The 27,310-nt window shown below is 36.7% G+C and overlaps 1 protein-coding gene and 1 pseudogene across 1 annotated transcript in view; both read right to left on the bottom strand.

Annotated features, from left to right (window-relative positions):
* PIGK (phosphatidylinositol glycan anchor biosynthesis class K) overlaps positions 1–26,198 on the bottom strand; it is a 145,264-nt gene extending 119,066 nt beyond the window's left edge. The window contains exons 1-3 of the mRNA XM_058303341.2: positions 26,056–26,198; positions 15,873–15,926; positions 12,901–12,992 (exon numbers count right to left, since the gene is read on the bottom strand). Coding sequence (XP_058159324.1) covers positions 12,901–12,992; positions 15,873–15,926; positions 26,056–26,148 — 239 coding nt within the window. The 5' untranslated portion in view covers positions 26,149–26,198. The remainder of the gene's footprint in view (positions 1–12,900; positions 12,993–15,872; positions 15,927–26,055) is intronic.
* On the bottom strand, positions 17,654–20,579 carry LOC105747541 (trafficking kinesin-binding protein 2 pseudogene; annotated as a pseudogene).
* Positions 26,199–27,310: the final 1,112 nt, after the last annotated feature.

The following is a 27,310-nucleotide window of genomic DNA, read 5'->3' as shown; positions in this document are numbered from 1 at the left end:
GTGATTAGTAATCGAAGAAAATGTGGCATTGGTGTGGAGAAAGTGGCCATGGTGGCTGCTGGGTGTGGGGAATGGGAGGAAGAGATGAGATGTGGAGGCATTTTCGGGACTTGGAGTTGTCCTGGGTGGTGCTGCAGGGACAATTACTGGACATTGTAGGTCCTCCCATGGCCCACTGAATGGAACGTGGGAGAGTGTGGGCTATGATGTGGACCATTGATCATGAGGTGCAGCAATGCTCAGAGATGTATTCACCAAATGCAATGAATGTCTCATGATGATGGAGGAGAATGTTGCTATGGGGGGAGGAGTGGGGTGAGGGGGGGAGAGTGGGGTGAGGGGGGTGGGGGTATATGGGGACCTCATATTTTTTTAATGTAATATTAAAAAAAATGAATAAAAACAAAAAAATAAAAATGAAAAAATAAAAAAATAAACAAAGGGAGTGGATATGGCTCAAGCAGTTGAGTGCCTGCTTCCCACATTGGAGGTCCCAGGTTCAGTCCCCTGTGCCTCCTAAAAACAAAAACAAACAAGCAAACAAAGAAAAATGCCAACTCAAGCGAGCCAATGTGGCTCAGTGGTTGAGTGCCAGCTTCCCATACACAAGGTCTGGGGTTCAATTACAGGCCCTGGCACCTCAAAAAACAAACAAACAAACAAAAAAACAGAAACAAAACTGCTACTATTTTTTTCTGTTACCACACTTTGGTATCTGATGATTATATAGATTTTTAAAAGATTATAGTTAATATGAAAATGAAATTTTAAAACTTCCCAAAAAAGAAGTTGTGGTAGATTAAATTATGTACCCCAACTGAAATATGTTCTGAAGCTTAATATGCCTTACTATGGGTATGAGCCCATTGTAAATAGGATCTCTTGAAGATGTTATTTTAGTTAAGGGGTACTCCAACTGAATTAGATTGGGCCTTAATCTGGTTTACTGGAGACCCTTATAAATAGAAAAAGTTCACATATAGAGAAAGCCAGGGGAGGAGCCAGAAGCAGGAAGTCAGTGGGAACCCAGGAGGAAAGGACAGGGCATTGTCATGTGACAAGAAAGAGAAATAAAGCCAAGGAACCCAAAAGATTGCTGGCAAGCCAACATCAAAATGCTAATGACCCCAAGGAAGAAAGCCTTCTAGCCTCTGAAACCAAGAGACAATAAATTCTCATTTAAGCCAACCCATTGTGTGGTATTTGTCATAGAGGCATTGCAAACTAAGACAGAGGCATGAAACCCAATTTGAGAAACATGTAGGGGAAAAAATGGCCTAAAATAAATACTTTCCCATTACTACATTTGTCAAACATTGCAGAAAGAGGTTAGCTCTGATTCAGTCTGCTAAGGCCATTTATTACCTCCTTCCGTGAAAATTCTTCCTTGATTACAATAACCAGTACCCAATGGACAAAAAATGGACCAAAAAAAAAAAAAAAACCATTTTAAATAGTTGACTAATTCTTCATAGTACTGGCCTATATTAGAATATGATATTTCAAAAGTAATTTTCTGCTTAAAATGGACTGTTACTAAAACTTTTGCACTGAATGAAATTTAAATAAATTACTGTATTGGTCAAAATGTTTTCAACTGTTCAGTTAAAATTGCTTTACATCCTGTAGCCATGCTACAGGTACAGTCAGATATACTACCTTGGAGCATCTTTACCTACCAGAGCTAGGATCGCCAGGCTTACCTTCGATAACGTCATCATCCTAATTTAGACTAGTAGCTGAAATTAAAGCAGCAGGAGATATAAGGGCCTTGATTCTTTTTAAATCTCACCTTTCTGTCTCATACATGTTGCTTTTTTTCTGACATAAATTATTCAAGATATTCTCCAAATTACTGCTTTTGCAGCAATGTAATGACTGTTGGACCAAGCAAATTCAACAAATTTTGTTATGTAATCAGTAGCTTTGTGCCAGGGTAATTAACTTTTAGGGTTTTTTTCTTTCTCCTTTTCCACATCTTGAGGAATCTCCAAGTTAATAACTTTCTCCAATGCACTATGAAACTAATCTTAACAAATCTGCTAGTCACAGATGCTGAGCTATCAAGATTTTATGGATTACTTTCTATTTGCCAAATGTCAAACAACTGCTATTACTAAACTATAGGATGCTAGATACTTTATATTTGTATTATTAGAAATAAAAATTCAGAAAAAAGAAAAAAAAAACTGCACTGTCAGCACAGAAAGAGTGATGAGTAGTACATATTATTGTACTACCAAATGATATAAGGGTAGCGCTAGCTATAGGCTCGTGTATTTAAAGTCATACGTGACTTAGTATAATAAAATAATAGCTAACATTTATTGAGCACTTGGTATGTCTCAAGCAATATACCAGTAAGTACATTTGAAGCATTATCACACACATTTTTTCTATAAGATATGCATTATTATCATTCCTAATTTTACAGATGACAAAACTGAAACACAGAAATGCTTCAGCTCACATAGCTAGTAAACAGTGGAATTTGAATTCAAATCTAGATTTGTTTGACATAATCTTTAACTTAAAAACTGTGCTGCATTACCCTGAAAACTATGTGAACTGGCATTTGAAAGGATTTAATATGTTTTGCATTATATTGATCATTTAATCAACTCTTGATTAAATTAAATCTAAGAACTCATTGTTTTTGCTCAGTATTTATGGCTCATAACTGAAATAAAACTCTTGAAATTCTAAATAGAGCCATTCAGAGACCTTAGCAAACTCTCAAACAGAAGAATAGCACTAAGCATTTAATTTCTCCTTTAAATTTAGTGAAGAATAACAGAAAAATGAGTGAGTGACCTTTTGAATGCAAAAATCAGAGAACAGAATTTCAAGGAGATGCAGAGGTTAATGTCCTAGACAGTCTCTCAACTTCTTTTAACTCTTTTAAGCACTGGCGCTACATCCTGCTAATGTACTCCTTTTCTCACAAGGTCTTTTCAAAGATCAAGCCTGCCATTTTCACTCTCAATCATCTGCTCTAGTACTCTATGCCCTAAGTCTTTCCTATTTCACCTCTACCTCCAAATTCCCTCCAATGTTAACCACTCTTCCTACAATGGGGCAGGGGACAAGAAGCAGGAAGGTCCGACCATACCCTTCTCCTTTCCTCTCAAGAGTTAAAATCACTATTGTATAGACAAATTCTCCATCTCTCTCTTCCTATTTTCCACTGCTCTACTACCCACTAAATAGTTTACTGACTTTCTCAAACACATTAGCCTCAAAGCTTGGAATCCAATCTGTATATTACATTAACAAAATTACAAATTACCATATTTCTTGAACATTTTAAATGACTCACAGAAATAGTCAATCTAGGAATTTTGCATTCATGAATGTCATTGATCTAGTATAGGGGTTCTTAACTTTTTTTTTTTTTTAAGATTTAATTTACTTCTCTCCCCTTCCCCCCCATTGTCTGCTCTCTGTGCCCATTTGCTGTGTGTTCTTCTGTGTCTGCTTGCATTATCTGGTGGAAGTAGGAAACTGTGTCTTTTTTGTTGCATCAGCTCTCTGTGTATGCAGCACCACTCCTGGGCAGGCTGCACTTTTTTCACACGGGGCAGCTCTCCTTGTGGGGTGCACTCCTTGAGCGTGGGGCACACCTATGTGGGGCGCCCCTGCATGGCACAGCACTCGTTGTACACCGCAGCACTGTGCATGGGCCAGCTTCCCACATAGGTCAGGAGGCCCTGGGGATCGAACCCTAGACCCTCCATATGGTAGGCAGACACTCTATCAGTTGAACCACGTCTGCTTCCCAGTTCTTAACCTTTTTTGTTCCACACACCCCTTTGCCAGTCAAGTGAAAAACACGGGCCCCTCTCAGAATGTAGCAGCAGAAAGTTTTATGACACTCAACTAGCATCAGGTCTAACTACCATAATTTCGAAGTATGGATGAGCATAAGCAATTTTTCAAGATATGCAACTGTAATGTGATATGAAATGAATACTACTATAATTTACTGCATAAGTTCATAAGTGAAGGAAATGCTGGATTTCAGAGAAAACAAAGATAATAAGTTGATTTCTTCCAATTCAAGTTCACAGATCCCATGAAATCTTTCCACTGAACCTTTGGGAGTCTGTGGACCCCTTGTTAAGAACCCCTAATCTAGTATAATCTATTTTTGACAAAAGACATAAGATATTTTTTAAAACTTGGCATGTAACATATAGTCCATTATAACAAAAACCAATATGTACAATCTTTCACATATTCTTGTATTTAAAGAAATTTTACTTTTCTTATAGTTCTAGTAATGATCTATACTGATTTAGTCAGACTCCTTTACTTAACTACTTTCATGAAAAGTACCTTGGAATCTTTCTCAGAACCAACAGAAGATTTCAACAGTTACTATGCAACCTCTTGAGAAGGCGAAAAGCAATTTACTAGGACTTGACGACATAGCCCAAGTCACACAATTTGATTGAGAAATGGATGCAAATACCATTACTAATGCTTTGTCTAGTATTTCCATTCTCAAATGGCAAGAAAATAAAAAAGTCCTTATAATTTTCTCTAGGCATTACACAAGATAAATAACTAAGATATTCTTTCCATGAAGAGGACCTAAATGGTTATGTTCATTTTGAGATATCACTTTCATTATTATTTTTTAATCTATTTGGCAAAGGATAAAATATAGAGACACAAAACTGGTATGTTTTGTAGAATTAGTACTTTGCTACTGTTTCTGCTCTTCAACTCGAGCCTAAAAGTCAACTAGAACAAAAATTGAAGGGGAAAAATATAAAATGGGAAGTGTCACAGAAAAGAAATCAAAGAGTAATTAACTGGAATAAGCTAGATATAATGGGATACAGTATGGGATAGTAGAGACAAATGTGTTTTGCTTACGGTGTGACGGGCACTGTGCTGGGTCCTTTCAGATACTTAATTCTGGCACAAAGGAATACGCTGCCTTTCACCCCAGTCCCAACAGTGAGCATAGCCAAAAGAAATCCTTTAGCAATTTCCATACTCATATTTACAAACACTATAGGGACATCACTTTTCTTCAAAAGAACCTCATTGTAATGCTTCTATTTTCATGGTTCAATAAAAAATATGCTTCAAATTTAATCACATTCTTTATTTTAAATAAGCAAATCATTTCATTTTAGAGCTAAAGATTTTAAGTGTTGGGAAGCAGATTTGACCCAAAGGATAGGGCGTCCGCCTACCACATGGGAAGTCCAAGGTTCAAACCCAGGGTCTCGTGACCCATGTGATGAGCTGGTTCACACACAGTGCTGATGCATGCAAGGAGTGCTGTGCCACACAGGGGTGTCCCCCACTTAGGGGAGCCCCATGCACAAGGAGCGTGCCCCGTAAGGGGAGCCGCCCAGCGCAAAAAAAGTGCAGCCTGCCCAGGAATGGCACCGCACACACGGAGAACTGATGCAGCAATATGACACAACAAAACAAGACACAGATTCTGGGTGCCACTGACACAAGCGGACACAGAAGAACACACAGCAAATGGATAGAGAGCAGACAAGATTTTTTAAATCTTTAAAAAAATATATTTTAAGTGTTTTCACATTAAAAGAACTGAAAATCTTCACAAACTCTTTTAATTACAATAAAATCTGAATTATTAAGAATGCCTAAGGGATGGGGTATGTGGTAGTTTGGAGCTGTATGTGCCCCAGAAAAAAACACGTTCCTAAACTTAACCCACTCCTGTAGGTATGAACCTATTGTAATTAGGACTTTATGATGAGGTTACTGCAGTTAGGTTGTGGCCCACCTCAAACAGGATGGGTCTTAATCCTATTACTGGAGTGGTCTATAAGTGAGTGAAATTCAGATACAGTGATAAAGTCACAGGAAGCAAGAAGGTGAAATTCAACAGAACCTGCAAGAGAATGGCAAGGCCAAGAGAGATCACCATGTTCACTGCCTTGTGTCAGAGGAGCTAAGGATCAAGGATTGATGGAAGCCAGCCACAGCAGAAAGCATCACCCATCACCATGGGTCAGGAGGTGAGTCTTGCCTCACCACCTGGCAAGACTACAGGATCACCAATAGCTGATTTTGGTGAGAAAAGCACCTTTGCTGATGCCTTGATCTGGACATTTCTTGGCCTTGAAACTGAAAGTATTCACCCCAAATAAAATTCCCATTATAAAAGCCAACACATATCTGGTATTTTTGCATAGACAGCCTCTAACAAACTAATACAGTAGGCAAGGAGAACACAAAGGACATTCTCTGTGTTCCAGGTGAAATAAATGATCAAAAATAGAAGTGGGAGTGACCAAATAATGTAGTATATATGACAACAGATCAACAAATGAACAAAATCAATTGGAATAGCAAAGCAGTTAGTAAAAACTGAAGGCTACTTGAAAATTTTATATCTGTCAGAGAGAGAACAAGGAGTCTATGAAGGATCTTCATCGTGGAAGTAAAAAGATAAAAACAGTGTATGGGAAAAATAATTCTAACAGCTGTGTGTAGGACAAATTACAGGAGGAAAGAGATTAAAGGTAGGGAATAAATAGCTGCAAAGTTGATGAAGTACAGACATGAAACAACACAAATGGGCAATGGTAATAATGAAAAGAATATGAAAATTGGGGTAAAACCAAAGAAGCATTTCTTATATTTATTTAAGTAATATGAACTACACTTTGACAACTCCAGTTACTACATTTGACTTGTAGACATACATTTTAGAATTTAATAAGATATTTAAATAACCAGTGTGCATAATTATATCAATCTCTATGGGACTGTTTTAAGAATAAAATGAGATAATATATATTAAAAGAATTCTCTAATTGTAAATGTTACAGAAATATTAACTGTTGCAATTTGTTAGAATGGTGATAATTGAGATATAATAGAAGTTATGTAGCCATAAAATCAGAAGATCTGAATTAAAAATTCTGGTTCTATCATTTGATGGTTATATGACCTTAAGCAAGTTTTTTAACCACCCTAAATAACCATTTTTAATATGTAAAATGGGGGAAACAATTTCTCATAAAGACCTCAAGGAATAAATGAAATAATTCATTATAAAATCCCTAACATTATATTAGATTTTGATGGATAGTGAATGTACATTGCAGGAAGGATGAGGGAGGGAGTAAAAAATAGGGGCCATTTTGGCTGACCTTATTGGAAAGAAAGACACAAATGAAAATAATGGCAATGTCCTTTCCCATATTATTTTAATGCGGAATTACACAAGAAGGTTGCTGAAATATCTTATTAATGCCCCACTTTATATATGTCCTCTTATGTACAAAGACCTAATCTATAGCAGCATAAAAAGCAACAATCAAAAGTTATATTAAAAAGCGATTTAAAAACAACAAAACCAGGCAATTAGCAATTTTTTAAAAAGTTATTTTTAAAATAATCAAAATTAGCATAACTGTCCAAATAGCTCCCATTTTTAATTCTAATATTCATTACCTGAGAAAAGTTAAAAGTTTTGGACAAGGGATAAAAAGGAAAAATTACATACTGAGGGAAATTAAATGGTAAGAAGGTAGGGAACAAGTAAGGTTGAAGTTGACTTGTTTTAGGCAAGACTTATATGGACTTCAAACTGAAAGAAAGAAATCAATCTGAAGTGCCTTGTTGAGATTACCCCACACATGGATCCCTAAAGCAGGAGTTAGGAAAAAGTTTATAAAATCAACTACAAAGCACTGTTAGCTCAGTGGGGTTTGAGAAACAAGATTAAAAGAGAATACCAATAAACAGTATACCTAAATATTTCTTTTCTGGCTAGTCCAGTAAGGTACACTTGTCTACAGATCTTTGGCATACTGTTCACTCATTCATTTACCTCTGCACAATCTAACAAAGAAGGTACTATGAGGAATACAAACATAATATTAGACCCAGCCTTCAAAAAAATAAGATCATTATATATAAGAAAGTGCCATAAGAAATATAAATAAAATATGGATTGAATTTGGGCATAGGAAAACTGGAAGGGAGGGAGGAAGGAACTATATCTGGAAGGACCAATGTCAGGCAAGGGACAAAGGCCAATACAGTGACTAACAAAAAGGAATTTGGCTGAGCATTGGGATAGAAATGAAATGATCAGAATGTCACACTAGGAACCAGACTGCAAAAAGCCTTGAGTACCAGGAGAAGGGATATGGATTTATTCTGTATATACTAAAAGTTTTTAAATAAGAGAAGGTGACAAATAAAAGTTTAATTTAGGAATATTCACCTCACATCAGTGACATAATAGAAATATGGAGTAAGGAAAAAATAGTGTTAGGTGAACTCAGAAAAGCTGTTGATTTAATTATAGAAATTATAGTTCATCACACAGGGATCATTACAAAAACTCACATCCAACCAACTTATAGGAGAGCTAAATCACATTTTAAGAAAAATCATATACACCTTTACCTCCATAATGTAACTTAGTCTATACACTCAACAAAAAGAGAGAGAGAGAGAGAGAGAGAACAATTTCCAGTCCTAATAATATAAGCATTTCCAGAGTAGATGAGATGAGAGGCATGAATCTTTATTCCCTCCATCAGTCTCAAGTCCCATGAGCCTCTCATAGCATGAGGATCACAATTCTATTGTTAAAGACATGGGGTTTTTTTTTCATATAACATGACCCCTAATTATCAGTAAAGCACTTCACCAAATACTCACAAAGAGAAGGGTAATCTGTTCCAACACTGGAAGGAAAACTGACTGTGATAGACTTTACGAAAGACAATACTATACTTTATATGCTATTTTTAAAACTTTTCAAGAGTAATTTTGGCTCAAATACTAGAAGGAGCTAAAGTGGAATTCAGTTCAAAACAATTAATATTTGAGGGTATAATTTTCTACCCTCAAATATTAATTGTTTTGAACTAAATGTTCCAGAATCTAAAGCCAGATTACAGAAGCAATGGTACAAGACAGCTCTTCTCCATGGAACAGAGGTATGAGAATAATCACCATCAGGCTGGAGAGTACTCATGAGAGACTGAAGAGTACATCTTTTCACCTTCCCGCAGAAAAATAAAATCCCTTTCTCCTGAGTCAATATTTTGAAATAGTATAAAAAATTCTGTATAAAATAGTATAAAAAATTCACCTTATTTATTAAAATCTCTTTAACATCATATTAACATTTGCTAAAAGTAGACTAACAATTTAGGGGTTAGAAATGTTTTTTAAAGTACAAACTTCTGATTGTTTTGTTTGAGCAACTGATAAAATGTTTCCAAGTCACATTTTAATTTATGTATCCAACAACACCTGCTATGTGCCAAGCACTGCACTAGATGCTGGAGGTACAAAGTGAAATAACACTCAATCCCTGTTACCTTTAAGGAGTTAAAATCTAATGAGGAAGGCATACAATAATTATAATAAAAGTATACACAGGATGCTATGAGAGCAAATAAGGAGGCCAGGAAATGGTTTTTTGAAGGAGTATTTGAGTAAAGAGAATTTGGAAGTTCAGGTAGAAGTTAGGGTTGTTTTTCCCAAACTTGGTTATGCATCATAACTGCATATGTCTTGGCCTTATTTCAGATTTAATTTATTAGAATCTCCAGAGATAGAGCTGGGAAATTCATATTTTTAACATGTGCCGCCAATGGTGCAGAATTACAGACAAGTTTGGGCAGCGGTGAGCTAAAGTAAAGTACAGAAAACCATGCCAGGCAGAGAGAATAGCTTAGTATGGCTGAAGTTCGTGAAAGACAGAGAGCAGATGAGAGAGAAATTAGAACAAGTGATTTAACTAATGTGACATTTTAAACAGGATATGGAATTTTAAGTAGGTGTGAACTTCTAAACAAATAAACAATCATCTGTGTCATGTATTTTAGTGAATGACTTGTGACATGAATTAATTTCTTATTGAAATGTAAGTGAAACTAAATGCAAATAGTATGCACTTCAAGACAAAGGTAAAATGCTCCATTAAACAAATAAACCAAAATAGAACTATAGTCATCATTTTTATTAAATGCTTTGACCAACCATTTCTCTCAGGATACATTTCTGGAATCATGACAGAGGTTATGATAATATTGTTTTAACTTGAAAATGTTCTATAATGTATAAAATAAATTCAACCTGCACCTTGAAACTCAAGCTTTAAAACTGAAAAATGTTCCTAATGATTTAAAATTTTCATATTGTTGTTTAATACTAATTAAAAATTCACCTATAATTGTATCTTTACACTCAATTCCAGGTAGGAGTAAAATGGTACAAGTCACCAAAAAGAGGAATGTTTGCCATAATAGGCTAAAAGCTAAAGAAATTATTTTTTATTGATTTCTATGTGTAAAATAAATTGTTTAAATCACAAATTGTTTAAATCTCCAACTCACTACCCAATAAAGGTTCATAAACAGAGATGTAGACAGGAAAAATAAATAAGCTTTTAAGTAAATTCTTCAGAAACCTAGGAACAAACTTATTTAATATAATATACAAAAACATCCTATTACAACATTCTATTTCTAAAAAGTCCCTCTAAATTTTATTTAAACTGTTTAAGAGCATCCTAAAGACTCAAAGAACAAAGATTCATTTACCAACATGAAAAGGACCACCAAACCATGCACAGGGATTCCCTAGAGGACTACACAGGGTATAGAAGTAATAGCAGTTAAAAACCCAAAGACGGGAATGAATGTGGCACAAGCAGTTTTGCCCCCCCCTCCCACATGGGAGGTCCGAGGTTCAGTTCCCCAAGCCTCCTGAGAAAACAAAAACAAACAACAAGCAAAACAAACGAAAAAACCAACTCAGGAAAGTCAGTGTCGCTCAGTGGTTAAACACCAGCTTCCCACATACAAGGTCCCAGGTTCAATCCCTGGTCGCTGGTACCTCAAAAAAAAAAAAAGCCAAAGGACTAACTACATAGACCTCTTTGAGGGCAACCCAATTGACAAATTATAATAATTGGCTGATTGCAAGAATTATACCCATATATTTGATGTAACAAATAATACTTTCTCAGATTTCACTTAATGTATTTTTAATGGTATTATATTATCTAGTTTTTTAAATGTCCAGATGAAAGATGGAATTAAATTATAGCTTTATCAACATCTCAGGCTAAAATTATCTCTTTACACAGAATGTAACATAACTTTGCTTCCTGAATCATTTACTGCTTCCTTTCTGCTCCTGCAGTACTTTATACATAACTATTTCTTTAAATCCTGCAAAGAAAATACCATTATTACCATGCAACAGATTAGAAAACAGGCTTAGTGTGGTTAGGTGACAACCAAAATGACTACTAAAGCCAGATTTTGAATGCAGATCTGTTTGACCCCAAAGGTCTTTCCATACTATCTCACAGGTAGAGGGGATATGGAACTAAATAAATCAAACCTAAATAACTGAAATGACTGCAGTTTTTTTCTGGAACTGCTCTGGTAGGAGCAGAAACAAATCTACCATAACTGACAAGCCAGATATAAAGAATGCATATCTGGGGGTGGAGGTGTGAGGATGCTGCCTGGCATCTGAACTCCCTCTCTGTAATTAGGAAATTTCCCAATATGTGAGTCTTTAGAGAAAGCAGAACCCACCTCCTTATAGAGAAGCTAACAATGCCATATACTCATTCTTCCAGCTGCCCTTGAAGAATGGACATGAGCACTTGACCCAGGCTCTGCCAATATGATATTCCCACCATGGGCTCTATAGCAGTTTGATAATTGTTTATGAATTCCAAAAGTAGATACTGGATTACATTTGTAAACTGGTCTGGCATATTAGATTCTACTGGATTCAGAAGTCTCACTTCTACTCGATTAAATTTTGATGAAGGCTTTGGCCCATGTCAGTAGAACTGAGTCCTGCTCCCTTGGTGGGCAGGGACTCACTGAGAGTAGTAGGAGTTTTGATCCTGGAGCCCGGGAAGAAGCCTCACAGAGAAGCAGATATGTGAGGAAGGAGAGAAGGCTCCATTAGACATAGCAGAGGCCCTAAGAAGAGAGACAGCCATTTGCCTGATAGTTTACAGTTGGTCTTGTGGAGAGAGCAGAGCAGCTGAACCCAGAGAGGAATGAGCCCCAGGAGACAGATGAGACTCATCCCAGCCTACAGCTGATATTGAAAGAAACTGGGACCATCGAGCCTTAAGAAGACAAGGATGGCTGAACCCTCACAAACGTCGGCAGCCGTCTGCTCTGACACACAGCAACAGACTTTGGTGAGGAAAGTAACTTACACTTTATGGTCTTGTGACTGTAAGGTTCTACACCAAATAAATACCCTTTATGAAAGCCAACAGAGTTCTTGTATTTTGCATCAGCACCCCTTTGACTGACTAATACAGGCTCTGAATTAAATGCTAGAGACAATAAAAAGCCTGGAGGGTAAAGGTTGAATTTTGGCAGCAGGCAGCAGTAGCAATATTTTTCCATGTTTCCAAAAGCAAGAGTAGCAGTCATATAGTGGCATATAGTGAGTCTAGTGTTCAGCAACGACAGCTGCATTACTGTCGCTGGACTAGTTCTATGCTGTGATTTTTAGCTGTGTCTTTTCTGCTGCATAGCCTCTCTTGTTCCTGACTAAAGGCTAAAGCTTTCCTAACAACTTAGTGAACTAATCAATATGCTTTCAATAAATTCCTTTCCTGCTTGCATTAGTTAGAATTGCCTTTTGTTGCTTGCAATTAAAAGCCCTGGCTAAGGCATTTAATAATTAAATGAATGACACTAAACAATTATAATTCATCAAAATTTTTACCTTAGTATCTAATTGTTCTTTTATATAATTTGCCTTTATGGTTTTAAGTAGCATCTACTTTATACACCTGGTATGGTCTAAAAACAACAATAAATCACAAATAAGGGTGATTTTCACTGAGGTTCTGAGGTAAAAATTAATAAGGTTTCTTACCTGTCAGGAATACCTAGCCTCTTGACACTTCTATAAACAGAAAGTGTATTTGCAACATGTCGATAATTAAACCAGAATCGGGATGTGCACACCTGAAGTATTAAAGTATATTATTTTTGTGAATCAAAATAAGTCATGGAAATACAGTATTTCTTTAATAATATAATGAGATGCCTAAAGAAAGAATATAACAAAATTCACACTTATAAAAACTAAGAACTTGATTGTCAATAAAATCAATCTTGTAGAGAGAAGGCCTTTATAACTTGGTATTAAATAATAAAGATCATTAAGCTTAAGAGAAAAAAAAACTTTGAATAATTTAATCAAATTTTGAACCAATTTACTCTCAATTTATATGACTTGATAATGCACCCATTTCTAAAATATTTAAGTTCTTTAGAATAAAAGATAATGCCCATAATCTCTTCACAGAATAGAAAATTATCTACCTTGAGCTATATAATACTCCTTTCACTCTAAATTGCTTCCTAATTTTAGTTGTAAGAAACATAAGACACAGACTAAAACATGACATACAAAACAAGAACTGTTATAATAAAGAAGCTATTGAACTGAACTGAAAAAAAAAGAAAAAATTTCAACCAACTTTTACACTAAAAAAAACCACTCTGATTCCTGAAAACGATATCAAAGATCTAAGACCTTGCTTCAAAAGTTGGCTTCTTGTGGATCCATTTTAAGGGGCATAAATGAAGAGGGTATCCACCAAGCACCACATGTCTGTACTGACAGTAGGTAATGACAATTTTGAGAATAGTATAAATGCTCTTGCCGCTGCCAAACAGAAATGAACTACAGGATTTTTTTTCTTAAAAGTGAACTCTCAACCTGCAAGCCAGTAAGGAAAAGACTGAAACTTTCATTACATAAAAATATTAAAACTCCATAAGTAAAAAATATCATAAAATCCTAACTCAAATTAAAAACCCAAAATAATATTACAAGGGCTAATTTCCTTAACTACAATTCATTAAGGAAAAGATGAAAAACTCAATTTTGAAAAATGGGCAAAGGATAAGAACAAGCATTTCATATTAAAAATTATTAAAAATGGACAGTGAAACTCTTAAAGATACCAACTTCAGCTCAAAAATTGGATTCAAAAGTGTTAATATCAAAAGGTCTGCCAATGCACAGCATTGGAAAAGGTATAGGGAAATGAGTAGTCACATATTCTTGATGGTAACTAGGAAGATAGTTTGCAAAATACATCAAGTTTGAAAATGTACATATCACTTGATTTAGTGCATAAAGGTTTAAAAAAGTATGTATACAAGGATTTTCACTATAACATTACACATATTGGCAAAAAATCAAGAACAAAAAACTAGAAACAAAATCACTGCCCATCAATAGCAAAGAATCTACAGGCTTCCTAACTAGAAGTAGAAATACTATAAAACATTTTATATATGAATTAGTCATAATAAAAACCAGTATTTTAGTGCAATTTACTATACACAAAAGGCTATTCAAATCTATTATATTATTTAGTAAGTACGAATGTAAGAAACTGCCTTCATTTTCACCAGTAATTTATTAGGCAGGAAATTAAGGTTTAATTCCTTGTCCTTCCTTCCAGCCAATCCTTTAATACATTTTTTCACTGTCAATTTTATTATATTTTCTAATGATGTATGTATCATTAAATAAAAACATAGTAGTGAAACAATTATTCAAATATTTTCCAAGCATAGGGAAAACAAAACTGAAAACATGTATTCTAGTTTGGGGAATTAAAAACATGAATTTATGAATCTAGATAAACTAAAAATGGCAATACACACATGCACACAAAAAAGGCAGAAGAAAAAAATGGGCCAATAAGGAAACCTCCCTAATAACCTAAGCAAAACAAATTAAAACAAAACATAATTTGTTGCCCAGCAGCAGTTATAAAAAAAATAAAAATTAATAAATTGTATTAAAACTTAATTAATTGGTAAACACAGGAGACTTAGGTTTAGAAAAAGAGGTACAGGCTTTCAGGAGAGCAATTATGCTCTATAATTTCACATTCTGATGCCTAAGAATTTATTCTAAAAAGAAAATCAATTAAGTTCTCAAATATGTATATACAAGGATGATCAGCACAGTTCTTTTTAAAATAATGAAAACTTAAGAACCTAAACGCCCATGAACTGGGGGTTATGATGCATTTGTAAAATAGAAGACAAGAGAGACTTTGGAAAAGATTATGTCTCTCCATATGTACTGGTAGGGAAAGATCCCCAAGATCTAATACCAAGGGGTAAAAATAGAAAATATATACTGCTAAGGGGTTGTAAAATAGCAGGTTTAATATGATACTACTTATATAACATCATATATCTATATATCCTTTGTGTGTGTATATATATATATGAAGAGAGAAAGGGGTAATGGAGGTTCACCAAAGTGTTGACTCTGGAAGGTGGGGCTTAATGACATTTTTCTGTCTTCTTTTTTTTTTAATTGAGGTGAAATTCACTTAAAATTAACCCTGACTTCTTTTAAACCTTACTCTATAATTCAAATTTTCTAGAGAGGTCATTTACTGTTTTTGTAAACAATTTAAGAAAATATAAAGCAGCCTACGTAGAGAGTACCTACAAACTGATATTATACAGAAGAATTACAATTACTAGTTTCTAGCATTAAAATAAAAGGATTCAACATTTAATAAAATGCTTCAACATTTAATAAAATGCTTCCTTTAAAAAGTGGCACCCTAAGGTGTACTTATACTTCTTTACAGAAAACCACTTGACAGATATATTGAGGGTAAAGATTATTAGAATATTATTAGTAGTACATGCTGTCAACTTAAAAGATGGCCAAAATCAAAATAAGGAATTTGCCGTAAGATATAAGAAATAAAATTTTACTTTCAAAAATTTGAATCATGAAATTTCTCTAACACATATCTAAGATGAACAATAAGGTATACATTTATAGAATATACTTACCAAAACGGCCCAGTTATTTGTATGGCCACTTCTGAAGAACTGTTCTGCTTGTTCCTAACAGTGAAATAATAATAAAAAGATTAGAAGAACCATAATTTCCCAGGACAAAGACTAATAAAGGAGAGTTAAGATTTATGAAATGTTTACAGTTGTTATAATAATAATAATTCATCATTATGAAAGTTTATAGAGATCCGAGTATTGGCCTTATCAAGAACAAAATGAAAAATCAAAAGAGGTTATAGATTAAGGTATGATAGGGGGAAAGGTCCTGAACTGGAAGTCTAGAGATTCAGACTCAGTTCTGGCTTGGACACTGATTAAACAGAGTAGCCTTGGACAAGATACTTTCCCTCTTTGAGACTCAGCTCCCTAAATATGGAAAATTAAAGCAATGCCAACCCTACATCTATTTTTTTTTCATATTTTTATTTTACATTAAAAAGTACACAATCAATTCCAAAGCAAGCACTGGATTTTATGTCAGTTTATAATAATTTAATGTGCCTGCAAATTTTTGTGCAAATACATGTCATCTTTAAAATTAAAAATATGCATAGTACACTTTGGAAAAAGTTTAGACGCAACCATTTTTCCTTACAAAAACGTTTACATACATAAATATATAGCACTCCCTAATTCCTATTTTTTTTTAAAGATTTATTTATTTATTTATTTAATTCCCCTCCCCCGGTTGTCTGTTCTCTGTGTCTTCCTGCTGCGTCTTGTTTCTTTGTCCGCTTCTGTTGTCGTCAGCGGCACGGGAAGTGTGGGCGGCGCCATTCCTCGGCAGGCTGCTCCCTCCTTCGCGCTGGGCGGCTCTCCCTATGGGTGCACTCCTTGCGCGTGGGGCTCCCCCACGCGGGGGACACCCCTGCGTGGCACGGCACTCCCTGCGCGCATCACCACCGCGCATGGGCCAGCTCCACACGGGTCAAGGAGGCCCGGGGCTTGAACCGCGGGCCTCCCATGTGGTAGACGGACGCCCTAACCACTGGGCCAAAGTCCGTCTCCCCCTAATTCCTATTGATTGTACTTTTGGTTTAACTCCTAACCTCCAAGGAAATTTGAGAAACATGCAAGTATGTTCACATTCCTTGGCCATTGCACTTAACCAGGAAAAGTATTCTGTAAACATATTTTCTTGGCTTCAAATTACCCATATCTTCCCTCTTAAAGTAAATCCATCCCACTTCCACCATCCCCCCCATGTTTGTTTGTTTGGCGTGTTGTACAAAAATACAAATTTTTAAAAATGTAGACAGATGTCTTTATTAAATGCCACAATCGGAATTTTGGTGGTGTTTGTGCTCCCAGTGCCTCAAAGTCCTGAAAACAAAGGAAAAAGGGAGTCTGTACTTCCAATCTTATGGAAAAAGTAAAATACCTTGTTTCGCTAATGCTGTGAACAAACCATTTGATAAATGGTAGTTTAATCAGACATTAACAGGGGAAACATAAGCTATCTCACTATTATCTTAATGACAAACTGAGCTCACCCAATCAACCCTTCAGAATAGCTTTCTTTAAGGAAGAGTCAAAGCTGCTCTTTTTCTCTTCCTGTCTTAGTAACATAGGAGAACTGGGTTCTCCCTTGGTTATGTCTTCCAAAAGTAAATGTGCTAGCAAGTTCAGTATTTCTGCTATGTTTCAATATTACTGAATTTATTTTCTATTCACTTATTTTCTGTCTCCAAACACTCATGCCCTTTCACTTATATTTTCAGTTTACCAGACCTGTCCGTTGGGGCTTCATCCCAATTCTTTTTCCATCCCTCCACTTTCCCTTGTCCACATTCATAACCCACTCACAACATTCCTTGTCTATCAAGTTGGAACAGGCCACATGTATCAGTAAGTGTCTATCCTTTATGTGCTAATTTGTACATGAGGTCAATTATTGCTGAGCCTTGGTCCTCCTTCAGGACACCCATTCTGGGTGACAATGTACAAACTAGAAGTCCAAAGTTACCCATCATGACTAGAAGATTCTGTCTCTTTCTCAGCCCAGCTAATAAACTGCTACCTGATATTAAATCAATAATAGAATCTGGTCTTTGAAAACTAATTTCTGCTCTTGGCTTGCTCCATTTTCCTGGGCATCAAGTGTCTTGACCACTCTGGCTATCCCTAGTCTCTTCAGCTTTTCCACTAAGTTCATCTTCAACTGGTCAACATCAGGAAGGTTCCTCGAAGGTCTCAACCCATACATCTCCTGGGGGAATGTTTCACCTGGTTGGGAGGCCAAAAAATGTTCAGATATGTGCTCAAGGCTCAAAAGGCAAAGGAGAAGGGCAAGGTAAGATGGAGAATTTGATGGAGTGAAAGGAGTAACCAGGGCTTTGGACAGAGGCTAGAGGAGGGAGTTCTCTGAAATGGGGTTGTTGTATATTTTAGCAGAGATATCTCACTCTTGTACAAGTTTGGCCAAGCTCGCAATGCTACTGAAGGTTATAGTAGAATCTCATCATTCACCAGTGCTGAGCCTATAGGACATAGCAGGAGAATTCACAGCTGCAGCTGATGCACTGTTACCACTACTACTTCCACAGGATAATGAAGGGAACCCAGGCTGGGGGTGACCTGAGTGATTTCAGAGGGATGCAATATAGTACAAGTGCTGAAAGTGAATGTCAAGTTTGTGCATGACAGACACTTTTCTGGGTTTAAGGCTGCAACTATAACTGGTCCACCTGCTGAAGTAATGGGTAGTTGGAAGGTCCCTATTACTGACTTGGATATTGAAAGTTTCTGTTCTACTTGAAGAGTCTGCTCAACCTGAAAAGTGATATTCTCTTCTTCATCCTCTTCTAAATCTGAAAGGCAAGAGATGGTATCCTTGGGCAACTGCGTAAAGCCTTTAGTGATGACAGCTGGTTGTGGATCAAAGATGGTTCCCAAATCTGGTTGAGCAAGATGCTGCCAATAGTGCAGTTTGTAATCCTTCAAGGAACTTGACAATTTGCAATTTTTCTGGCATAAAACCTCGAAGGCAACTGGCACTCTGTGGTCTCTGACTGGTTGGTGCAGAGAGAGGCAAGGTTCTCTGTGGGGGGTGCCACAGCCACCAACCCCTTCTTTCTGGTCAGTCAGTACCTGGATCTTCTGCTCCCATTCTTCAGCAAAGAAGAGCTTCTCACTTAGTTTTGTCAATTCAAACTAAGGCATGACAGTGATGCAGCCAAATCGCTATCTCCAGAGGGTACTGGTTGACCCATCTTCTGAGAGTTCCATGGAACATTTTACAACTTGCTCCCCTGGCTCAGGAGTATTTCATCTTCTGCTTGCTGTAAACCAGACTCACAAAGCTTTACTATCATGATGACACTCAGGAGATTAGAGCCTGGAATGGGTAGCAGAGCTGGGAAAGGGACATAGTGGCTCTGTGAATCATTGGCAACCTTGACTGAATCAAATATCCATTTCAGTTGGGCTTTTTGCTTAAAAAGATTCCTCATCCAAATTTACCTTTTTATGCATGGTTCCTTTAATCTCAGCTGCTAGAAATTCCCAGTAAAAGCCCCAAATGACTGAGAGAAGTAGAGATGAGCAGAAGAGCTAGATCTATTATGAAATGCCTTTATTTTTTCCTGGGATTCATGTAACACACCATAGTCCTGTCCTGCAACTCGTGTAATTCCATTATTAGTTGTCTTTGAACATCCTTGAAAGCTTGTAGGTAAAGCCTCAGTCCTTCCGTTTCAGTCACATGTTCTTTAAGTTTGTGCTGAAGATCTACAATCTGAGACAGGAGAGAGGATATTCTTCTTGGTATCAAATCAGTTCATTACTCTTCCCTGACAATTCTTCAGTAATTCTTGACATCTGAGCATTTGTTTCACGAAGCTCTTTAACACAGTCATTGACAAGTTGTTGTTCCTTCTCTTCATAGGTAATAGTTTCCATCTTAATGTGACAAACCTTGGATTGAAAAGTCATGTTTTCTTCTTCCAGTTCTTTGAGATAAGCTAAAGGACTCATTGAACCAGAGAGCTGTACAAAAGCTGCAATCAGTTACACTCTCTTCAGAAGCAATGGAGACAATTCAAAGTAACTCATCTTTCTTAGATAGCTCATGCTGCAGCTGATCAAAGGCTTCTCTTAATTGGTCCTTCAGGGCTTCATTCTGTTCAGACAAGACATGGTTCTGCTTTAAGCAAGCTTGTCCAATTTGATTCACTAGCTCCAGATTGTGATCCCTCTCAGTCAGAAAATGTGTAACCATGTCAATGTCATCATAAGTTTTGGTCATCTTCTCTACCCTGTCTGTGCTCATGTCACAGAAAGTCTCTTCAGCATGGACTACATTTTGGTGCTGCTGTAAGGACTGAGTCTAGTCTTGCTTTTCATATAGAAAGAGAGAGTCCACTCTTAGCTTATACTGGGGTAGCTATTCTTCTAGGAGACTCACCAGCTCAACTTCAGGGAGGACCTCATTGGAGCAGACATCAGTGATGCTCTCCAAATCTCTATGATTGAAATTCATGAGGTTTCCTTCACCTGTTGGTGATATAGAAATGGCATTCTGGGATTGACTTATGTAGGATCCTTTCTTGCTTTGGTTGAGAAGGACAGCTTTGGTATGAATCTGAGTCAAGGAAATGCACCAAACCATTCAATAAAGAAATGGATCTAGACATATGGATTTTTTTCCTTTAAACTGATTGTTCTGAAGAATCAAATGACATCTGGAGCAATGAGCACTGTCATGTGATTATCATACCTTGGATAGTCATAACCTGTTAAGTGAATAAATGAGGTCTTTGGTCAAGTTACATCCTTGCAATGAGTGGCCTAGCATGTTCCACCCTCTGTCTGTGCTCCCTCAGGGACAAGCCCCTAAAATATCTGCAGCATGGGAGCAGGAGCTGGGGCTACCACTGCTGCCAGTAACTAACTGCCCGGGGATGGTAGGAACCACAGAAACTTCACAAAACCATCACTCAGCAACCTCGGCCCTGCAGCAACACCCAGTCACTCAACCCTACAACTATATTGAAAGACCTATAAAGATGCGTGTGCAAGAACTTGTTTGGAAAATTAAGAATTATAAAAATGAAAGCTGTATTATACAATTCATATCTTAATATTTTCCATACCTGAGTACTACTAAGAAAGTAGAAGTTTATCCCAATAGAGAACACAAGATTTGTTCAACATTTTTAACAAGACTGTTATTTAAAATGCAACCTTACCCCACTATTTTCCTTACCATGATTTTTTCCATTATATCTATCTTCTTATATTACATATCTTTAACTTATTTTATTATATGCATTATTGTCCATTTTTCCCCAATAGGATTTAAGTGCTAGAAGAAAAGGGGTTTTTATCTGTTTCATTCTCTGATTTATCCCACATTAACTTGACACATGGTAGATTTTCTTATTTTATTGAATGATACATGGTGCAAATGTGCTTACTGGTAGTGGACAAGAGTCTGTTCTGGAAAACTGAAAATACTTGGATGAGGGGGTCAGAATAAGGTCAGAAGATATTATTACATAAAGGCTGTTTTATAGAGTTTTAAGTTTCAAAAACTCCTTTTAGGTTATACTCTGATAATCCTTCTATTAAAGTTGTCACTCTGCAATGAGACTGTAAGATAATATGTTTATGCCAGCACTTTCTCAAAGATTAATATTTCACTTTAAGTAATATACTACAGATAGTTTTTATCCTCCTAAATATGATGACGGAAGGTATAGCAGTTTGATATTATTGATGAAGTCCAAAAAGAAATAATGGATTCTGTTTATAAACTGATCTTTTCCTCTGGGCATATTAGATTATATTAGACTCAGAGGTTTCCTTGATTAAGTAATCAGGTAAACCTCTTGTGCCAGTATGGCACCAAAGGGTAGGGACTTACAGATAAAAGGCATGGCAAATGACAGAGTTGAGGGTACTTAATGTTGGAGTTTTATTTTTGGAGTTTGATGCTGAAGCTGGAACCCTGGGAAGAGAGGAACCCAAAGCCCAGAGAGAAGAAGACCTGGGAATAGAGGAACCCAGGAAGCCTGAACCCTATCAGATGTTGACAGTCACCTTGCTCCAACATGCGGAAATAGACTTTGATAAGGGAAATAACTTACGCTTTATGGCCTGGTATCTGTAAGCTCCTACCCCAAATAAATACCCTTTACAAAAACCAACCCATTTCTGGTATTTTGCATCAGCACCCCTTTGGCTGACTAATACAAAAGGTAACATAATCTTTCTACCTCCTTAGCCAAAAAAAAAAAAAATTATCATACCTCTTTCTAATTTCTCATAGATTCTCATGGATAGTCTATTTTTTTTTTTTTTTTTTTTTTTTTTTGAGGTGCCAGGACCAGGATTGAACGCAGGACCTCGTATGTGACAGGCCAGCACTCAACCCTGAGCCACATCAGCTCCCTTGAGTTGGTTTTTTCATTTGTTTGCTTGTTGCTTGTTTTGGGGATTTTTAGGAGACACTGGAACTGAATCCTGGATCTCCCATGTGGGAGGCAGGTGCTCAAATGCTTAAGCCACATCTGCTTCCATGGGTATTCTTCTTTTATCCTTTAACTATTTAATAACCATCGTTGATACACTAAAATCTCTGCAATTTTTCTAACTCACTCTTCGATGTTGGTCTCCATATTAAACATTAAGGATCAGACATAAGTGTTGAAAATTTCATAAAGATTGATGAGTTTTATGTTTGTTGACAGAATTATGGGGATGAGTAGTTTGTTTTTAAACATTTTATCTCAAACACATTCAGGTCTTCCACATGTGATTCTAATTTTCCAGTTAGTCTTCAAAATGAATGATTTATTTCATGTCTTGATTCACATAAAAATTAATATCCTTTCCATTGAAATTTCATTCAACATTCAATCCTGCTATGTGCTGGATGCTTTCAATTACCGTATTTGAATGCACCACTATATTTGACTGAGCACATCCTTTCTAACATATTGCCATGTACCATTTCACTAATTTGTTAAAGTAATTCTAAATACTTGCCATCTTGAGACATTAAAAACCTTAGCATTCACTGCCATCCTGATACCTAAAAAATATGATTTTAATTATATATTAAAATAATAGTGGATATAAACCATACGACCTCAGATCTGCTCTCAGATAGTATTAATTACTAGAATAGTCAGACTTTCTGGGGTTAAATCTGAACTCTATTACTTACTAGCTGTTTAAACTTAGGAAGATTACATCAGCTTCTGACTCCATTTCCCCTTCAATAAAAAGATAAAAATACGACCTGACTCACAGAAGGTAGAAATAATGACACATACACAGTCACTGCATAACAAATGTTAGCTTTTATACTATTCAGCTAACAAGAATGAAAATTTTAAATGTCCACTAAAGTGTGTGTACAAGCTGCCTAGGTGCTAAAGAAAATTATGTTATCATTAATAGAGCATTGATTTGCGAATTAAAAGACCTGGGTTTTAGCCTTGGTCCTATCCTCCAGCTGGGTGTGATGTTGGGGTAAGTCATTTAGTTCTTTCAACTTGACTTTCCTCATGTAGAAAGTAAGAATTGACCTAGATAATCTGTAATGTATCTTCTAGTTCCAAATTCTTATATCATTAAGATATAATATTTTGTGATTGTTTAGACAATACAGTCACTGCAAAGCCACTCATTCATTTTAACATATAGTTAATGGAGTACCTGTTATGTACCCAGTACCATATTAAGTATGGTGATTAAAATATCACTAAAAAGCATGTTGCTTTCCCTCAAGAATCCCACAATCCTATAAAGGAGATAAGCATGCAAACACACTACACTACAATGTAACATTCACTCATTCATCACATTCAATGGGTTCCATTGACCTACCTGATCAGAACATGATGGACAAAAATGGCCATAGTACTTGCCTTCAATTGGATAAACACTTGCTAAGTACTTAACAGCATACTAAATTCTATGAAGAAAGTTACATAGTATGATGAAAGAGTATAATAGGGGAACCTAATCTGGTCTGAGGAGCTCAGGGGAGGTTTCCCTAAAGAAGTTAACATTTGGATTAATATCTAAAAAAAGAGAAGGAAGATAATTCTAGGCAGAGGAAGCATGGGCCCTAACAGCAGGAGGGTACTTAAAGGTTTTTAGAAACTGAAAGGTTAGCATAGCTAGAAGTCTGAAAGAGAGAACTGGAGGTGTATGTAGGGCTAAAGTATGCAGGGCCTTTGTCAGTCATAATGAAAATTTTATTCTTTATCCTTACAGGTGCATCAGATGACATAAACAGATTTGCATTTTGAAAAGTTTACTCTAGCTGCAGCTTGGAGAAAAGATTGGAAGGAAGAATGAGTTGAGGCAGACCAGTTGGAGAGCTACGCAAAAGATCTAAGTAAAAGATGATGGAAGAATAAAAGTATAAAGCATGCATGTGTTGAGTACTATACCAGATAAGTATACAAAATACAACAGTAAAGCAAAAGTGGGGATAGGAAAAGGTTCTACAGAGTTCATGCTTTTGTTAATGAATGTAGGAAACAGGAGGTATAAAACTTAGAAATGTAAAAAAGCATAGCAATAATGTATCTATAAAATGGTATGCAAAAGGAAGTAAGAAAGTCTACTAGAATGAACAAAGAACACAACTTCTATTCATATTTACTTATCTAAAATATGCTTTCATAATATCAAATATATAAGTTAAAAGTAATTTATAACACACAGAGAGTGCATGCTCAATGTCTTTTTTTTAACTGATGTTCTGTGTTCAAAAATGTTTGGAGGGAAGCAGATATGGCTCAACTGACAGTGTCCGCCTACCATATGGGAGGTTCAGGGTTCAAACCCTGGGCCTCCTGACCCATGTGGTGAGTTGGCCCATGTACATTGCTGATGCGTGCAAGGAGTGCCATGCCACACAGGGGTGTTTCCCATGTAGGGGAGCCCCACACTCAAGGAGTGTGCCCCTCAAAGGGAGCCGCCCCACGCTAAAAAAAGCGCAGCCTGCCCAGGAGTGGTACCGCACACACAGAGAGCTGACACAACAAGATGACACAGCAAAAAAGAGACACAGATTCTTGGTACCGCTGACAAGAATGCAAGCAGACAAGAACACATAGCAAATGGACACAAAGAGCAACAATGGGGGGGGGGGGGGAGGGAGGATTAAATAAATCTTCAACAACAAAAAAAAGTTTGGAGTCCACTGGTCTAAGTTCTAGGTGCTGAAGTGGTGGGGAGCAGAGGTTCCAATATGGAAAACAAGGACCAGATCATGATGTTCAGGAGAAACACTAAAAGGATTCTATCAAAAGGATAAGGTGGTCAAGTTTATATTTTATGAAATCAACCTAGCATCAAAGTGAGGAAGTTTGGAAGCCTAGAGGAAACAAAGGTACCACAATATTGTAGGCAAGAAATGATCAGGATCTGATTGAGCCAGTGGAACTGGAGAGGTGAAAAAAATTTTTAAAAATCAGACATAGAATTTAGTCATTTTTAGAAAACAGAGCTAAAGAGACGACTGAATTAAAACTCTCAGATTTCTAGCCTAAAAGCACTATTACTGGGCTAGGAAATGCAGGAGAAAAGGTGCATCTGATAGAAGATAAAACTGTGGACACGGATTTTCAAATGTCTGCTGACTGTTCTGATACCGTAGCCAGCTGGATATGCAGGCCTGGAACTCATGCTAGAGAGCTAATCGTAGAACTGGACCGCAGAATCGTCAGAGTACAGGGGATAATCAAATCTTCATAGAGCACCACAAGATCCTGTGACCACATATTTAAAATCGGGGGGGGGGGGGGGGGGGACACACACTTGTGACGGGAGTGAGGAAGAGCCGAAAATTAAACACCGCACTTCTCCGATTCTATCAAAGGGGATTCAGAAGTAGGAAAAGAAGTGCTGCGCTCCTAGGCCGACATTTCACCTGCCCCTTGGCCATATTTCACCTCCTAGAACTACAGACATTAGGAGCAAAAGATCAGACCCTCGACTCTCTTGGAGGAATTTTTGTTTTTAACTCGTCGTTTTAAAAGGTTGAAACCGACTGACACGGTCCTGTGCAGGTCCCCAGTGGTTTTCTTCCCACAGCCCAGCCTGGCTCAGAGGCTTCCCTCAACTAATCTAGATCGGACATCTGTTTGGAGCGCTAAGAGAGAATACAGCCGTCCTCTCAGAGCCCTGCTGCTCAGAGGAACCTGACTCCTACCTCGATCTGCCTAGCGATCAAGCCGCCGAAGGACAACAGGAGCAAACCTGCCAGGGAGAAAACAAGCCGGTAAAAGGAGAAGGCAGCTGCCATATTTGCCAGCTTCAGACTTCCCGCACCTAACGGGGCGGAGCCAGTGCCGTAAAGCTGAGCAGAGGCTTTTTTTTTTTTTTTTTTTGCGACGCCAGCTCCTCCTCTTAAGACCCGCGCTTCACCTGAGGTTTAAGTCAAAGTAGCGAGACTAGTGAAAGAGGTGAGACGGCTATCTTTAATTGCAGACAAGACAAGTGAAAGAGATGAAACAGCTATCTTTAATTCAACTAACGTTTAAGAAATTTTTGAATGGTTAGAAGAGGAAAAATCTGTGTTCCATAACTTTTAAGATGCTATTTCTGTTTTTGCATATTGCTGTCAGTTCTTTGAATATGTGATGCAGGGTGACGGGGGAAGTACGAGGGTTTGGCACAAAAAGATAACTAAAGAGATAAATTTCAAAAGGAAAAATGGGAGTCACACTTAAAATTAAAATAATAAACATGGAGAATTTAGTAATTTCTATTACTTCTATAGTTCTGTAACAATAGAGCTAAAATTTAACACAGAGACAATCTGACAATTTAATCCCATGTGTATAAATACCTGGCATGTGACAGTTATATATGTTCCATTCTTTGTTTTATGCATTCAATTTTAAATTGTACTTTTCATCTAGCAAGACATAAATATTTTTTTCATGTTTCTTCATAATCCTTGTGATTTTATAATTTACTGGTATATGGTACTCCATCCATTAGCGAGGTATTACCCAAATTGCTCTTCTTTGGACAGTGTGAAGTTTTCAAGTTTTCCAAGTTTAACTGTCAGTATAAGATTATAGAGAGTATCTTTGTGCATTTGACTTTTTTTTTTTTTTTTCATTCTTTGGATAATTTTCCTGGAATAGGAATCTTGGGTCAAAAGAAATAAAATTTTTAAGGCTGTCAATGATGTTGCCTTCCAAAGTATACAAACTTACAGTGTCACTAGAACACACAATCTAACACCAAATTACCATTTTTCCCCCCTAAATTCTTTGGCACAAAATGTAAACTCAAGTTTGCTTTATTACTAGTTCTTTGGTTAGTATCAAGATCTAATATTCCTTGGGCTTATAAACTATTCAAATGTCCTATTAGATGTAAATTTTCTGTTATAATTTTATGTTTTACATATGAATTTGAATATCCATACAAATAAATGACACCTTTGCCATGTA

The sequence above is a fragment of the Dasypus novemcinctus genome, chromosome 9 (genome assembly GCF_030445035.2).
Source record: "Dasypus novemcinctus isolate mDasNov1 chromosome 9, mDasNov1.1.hap2, whole genome shotgun sequence".
In the NCBI taxonomy this organism is placed as follows: Eukaryota; Metazoa; Chordata; class Mammalia; order Cingulata; family Dasypodidae; genus Dasypus; species Dasypus novemcinctus.
Note: the sequence above shows the minus strand (reverse complement) of the source record. Positions and strands in the feature narration are given on the sequence as shown.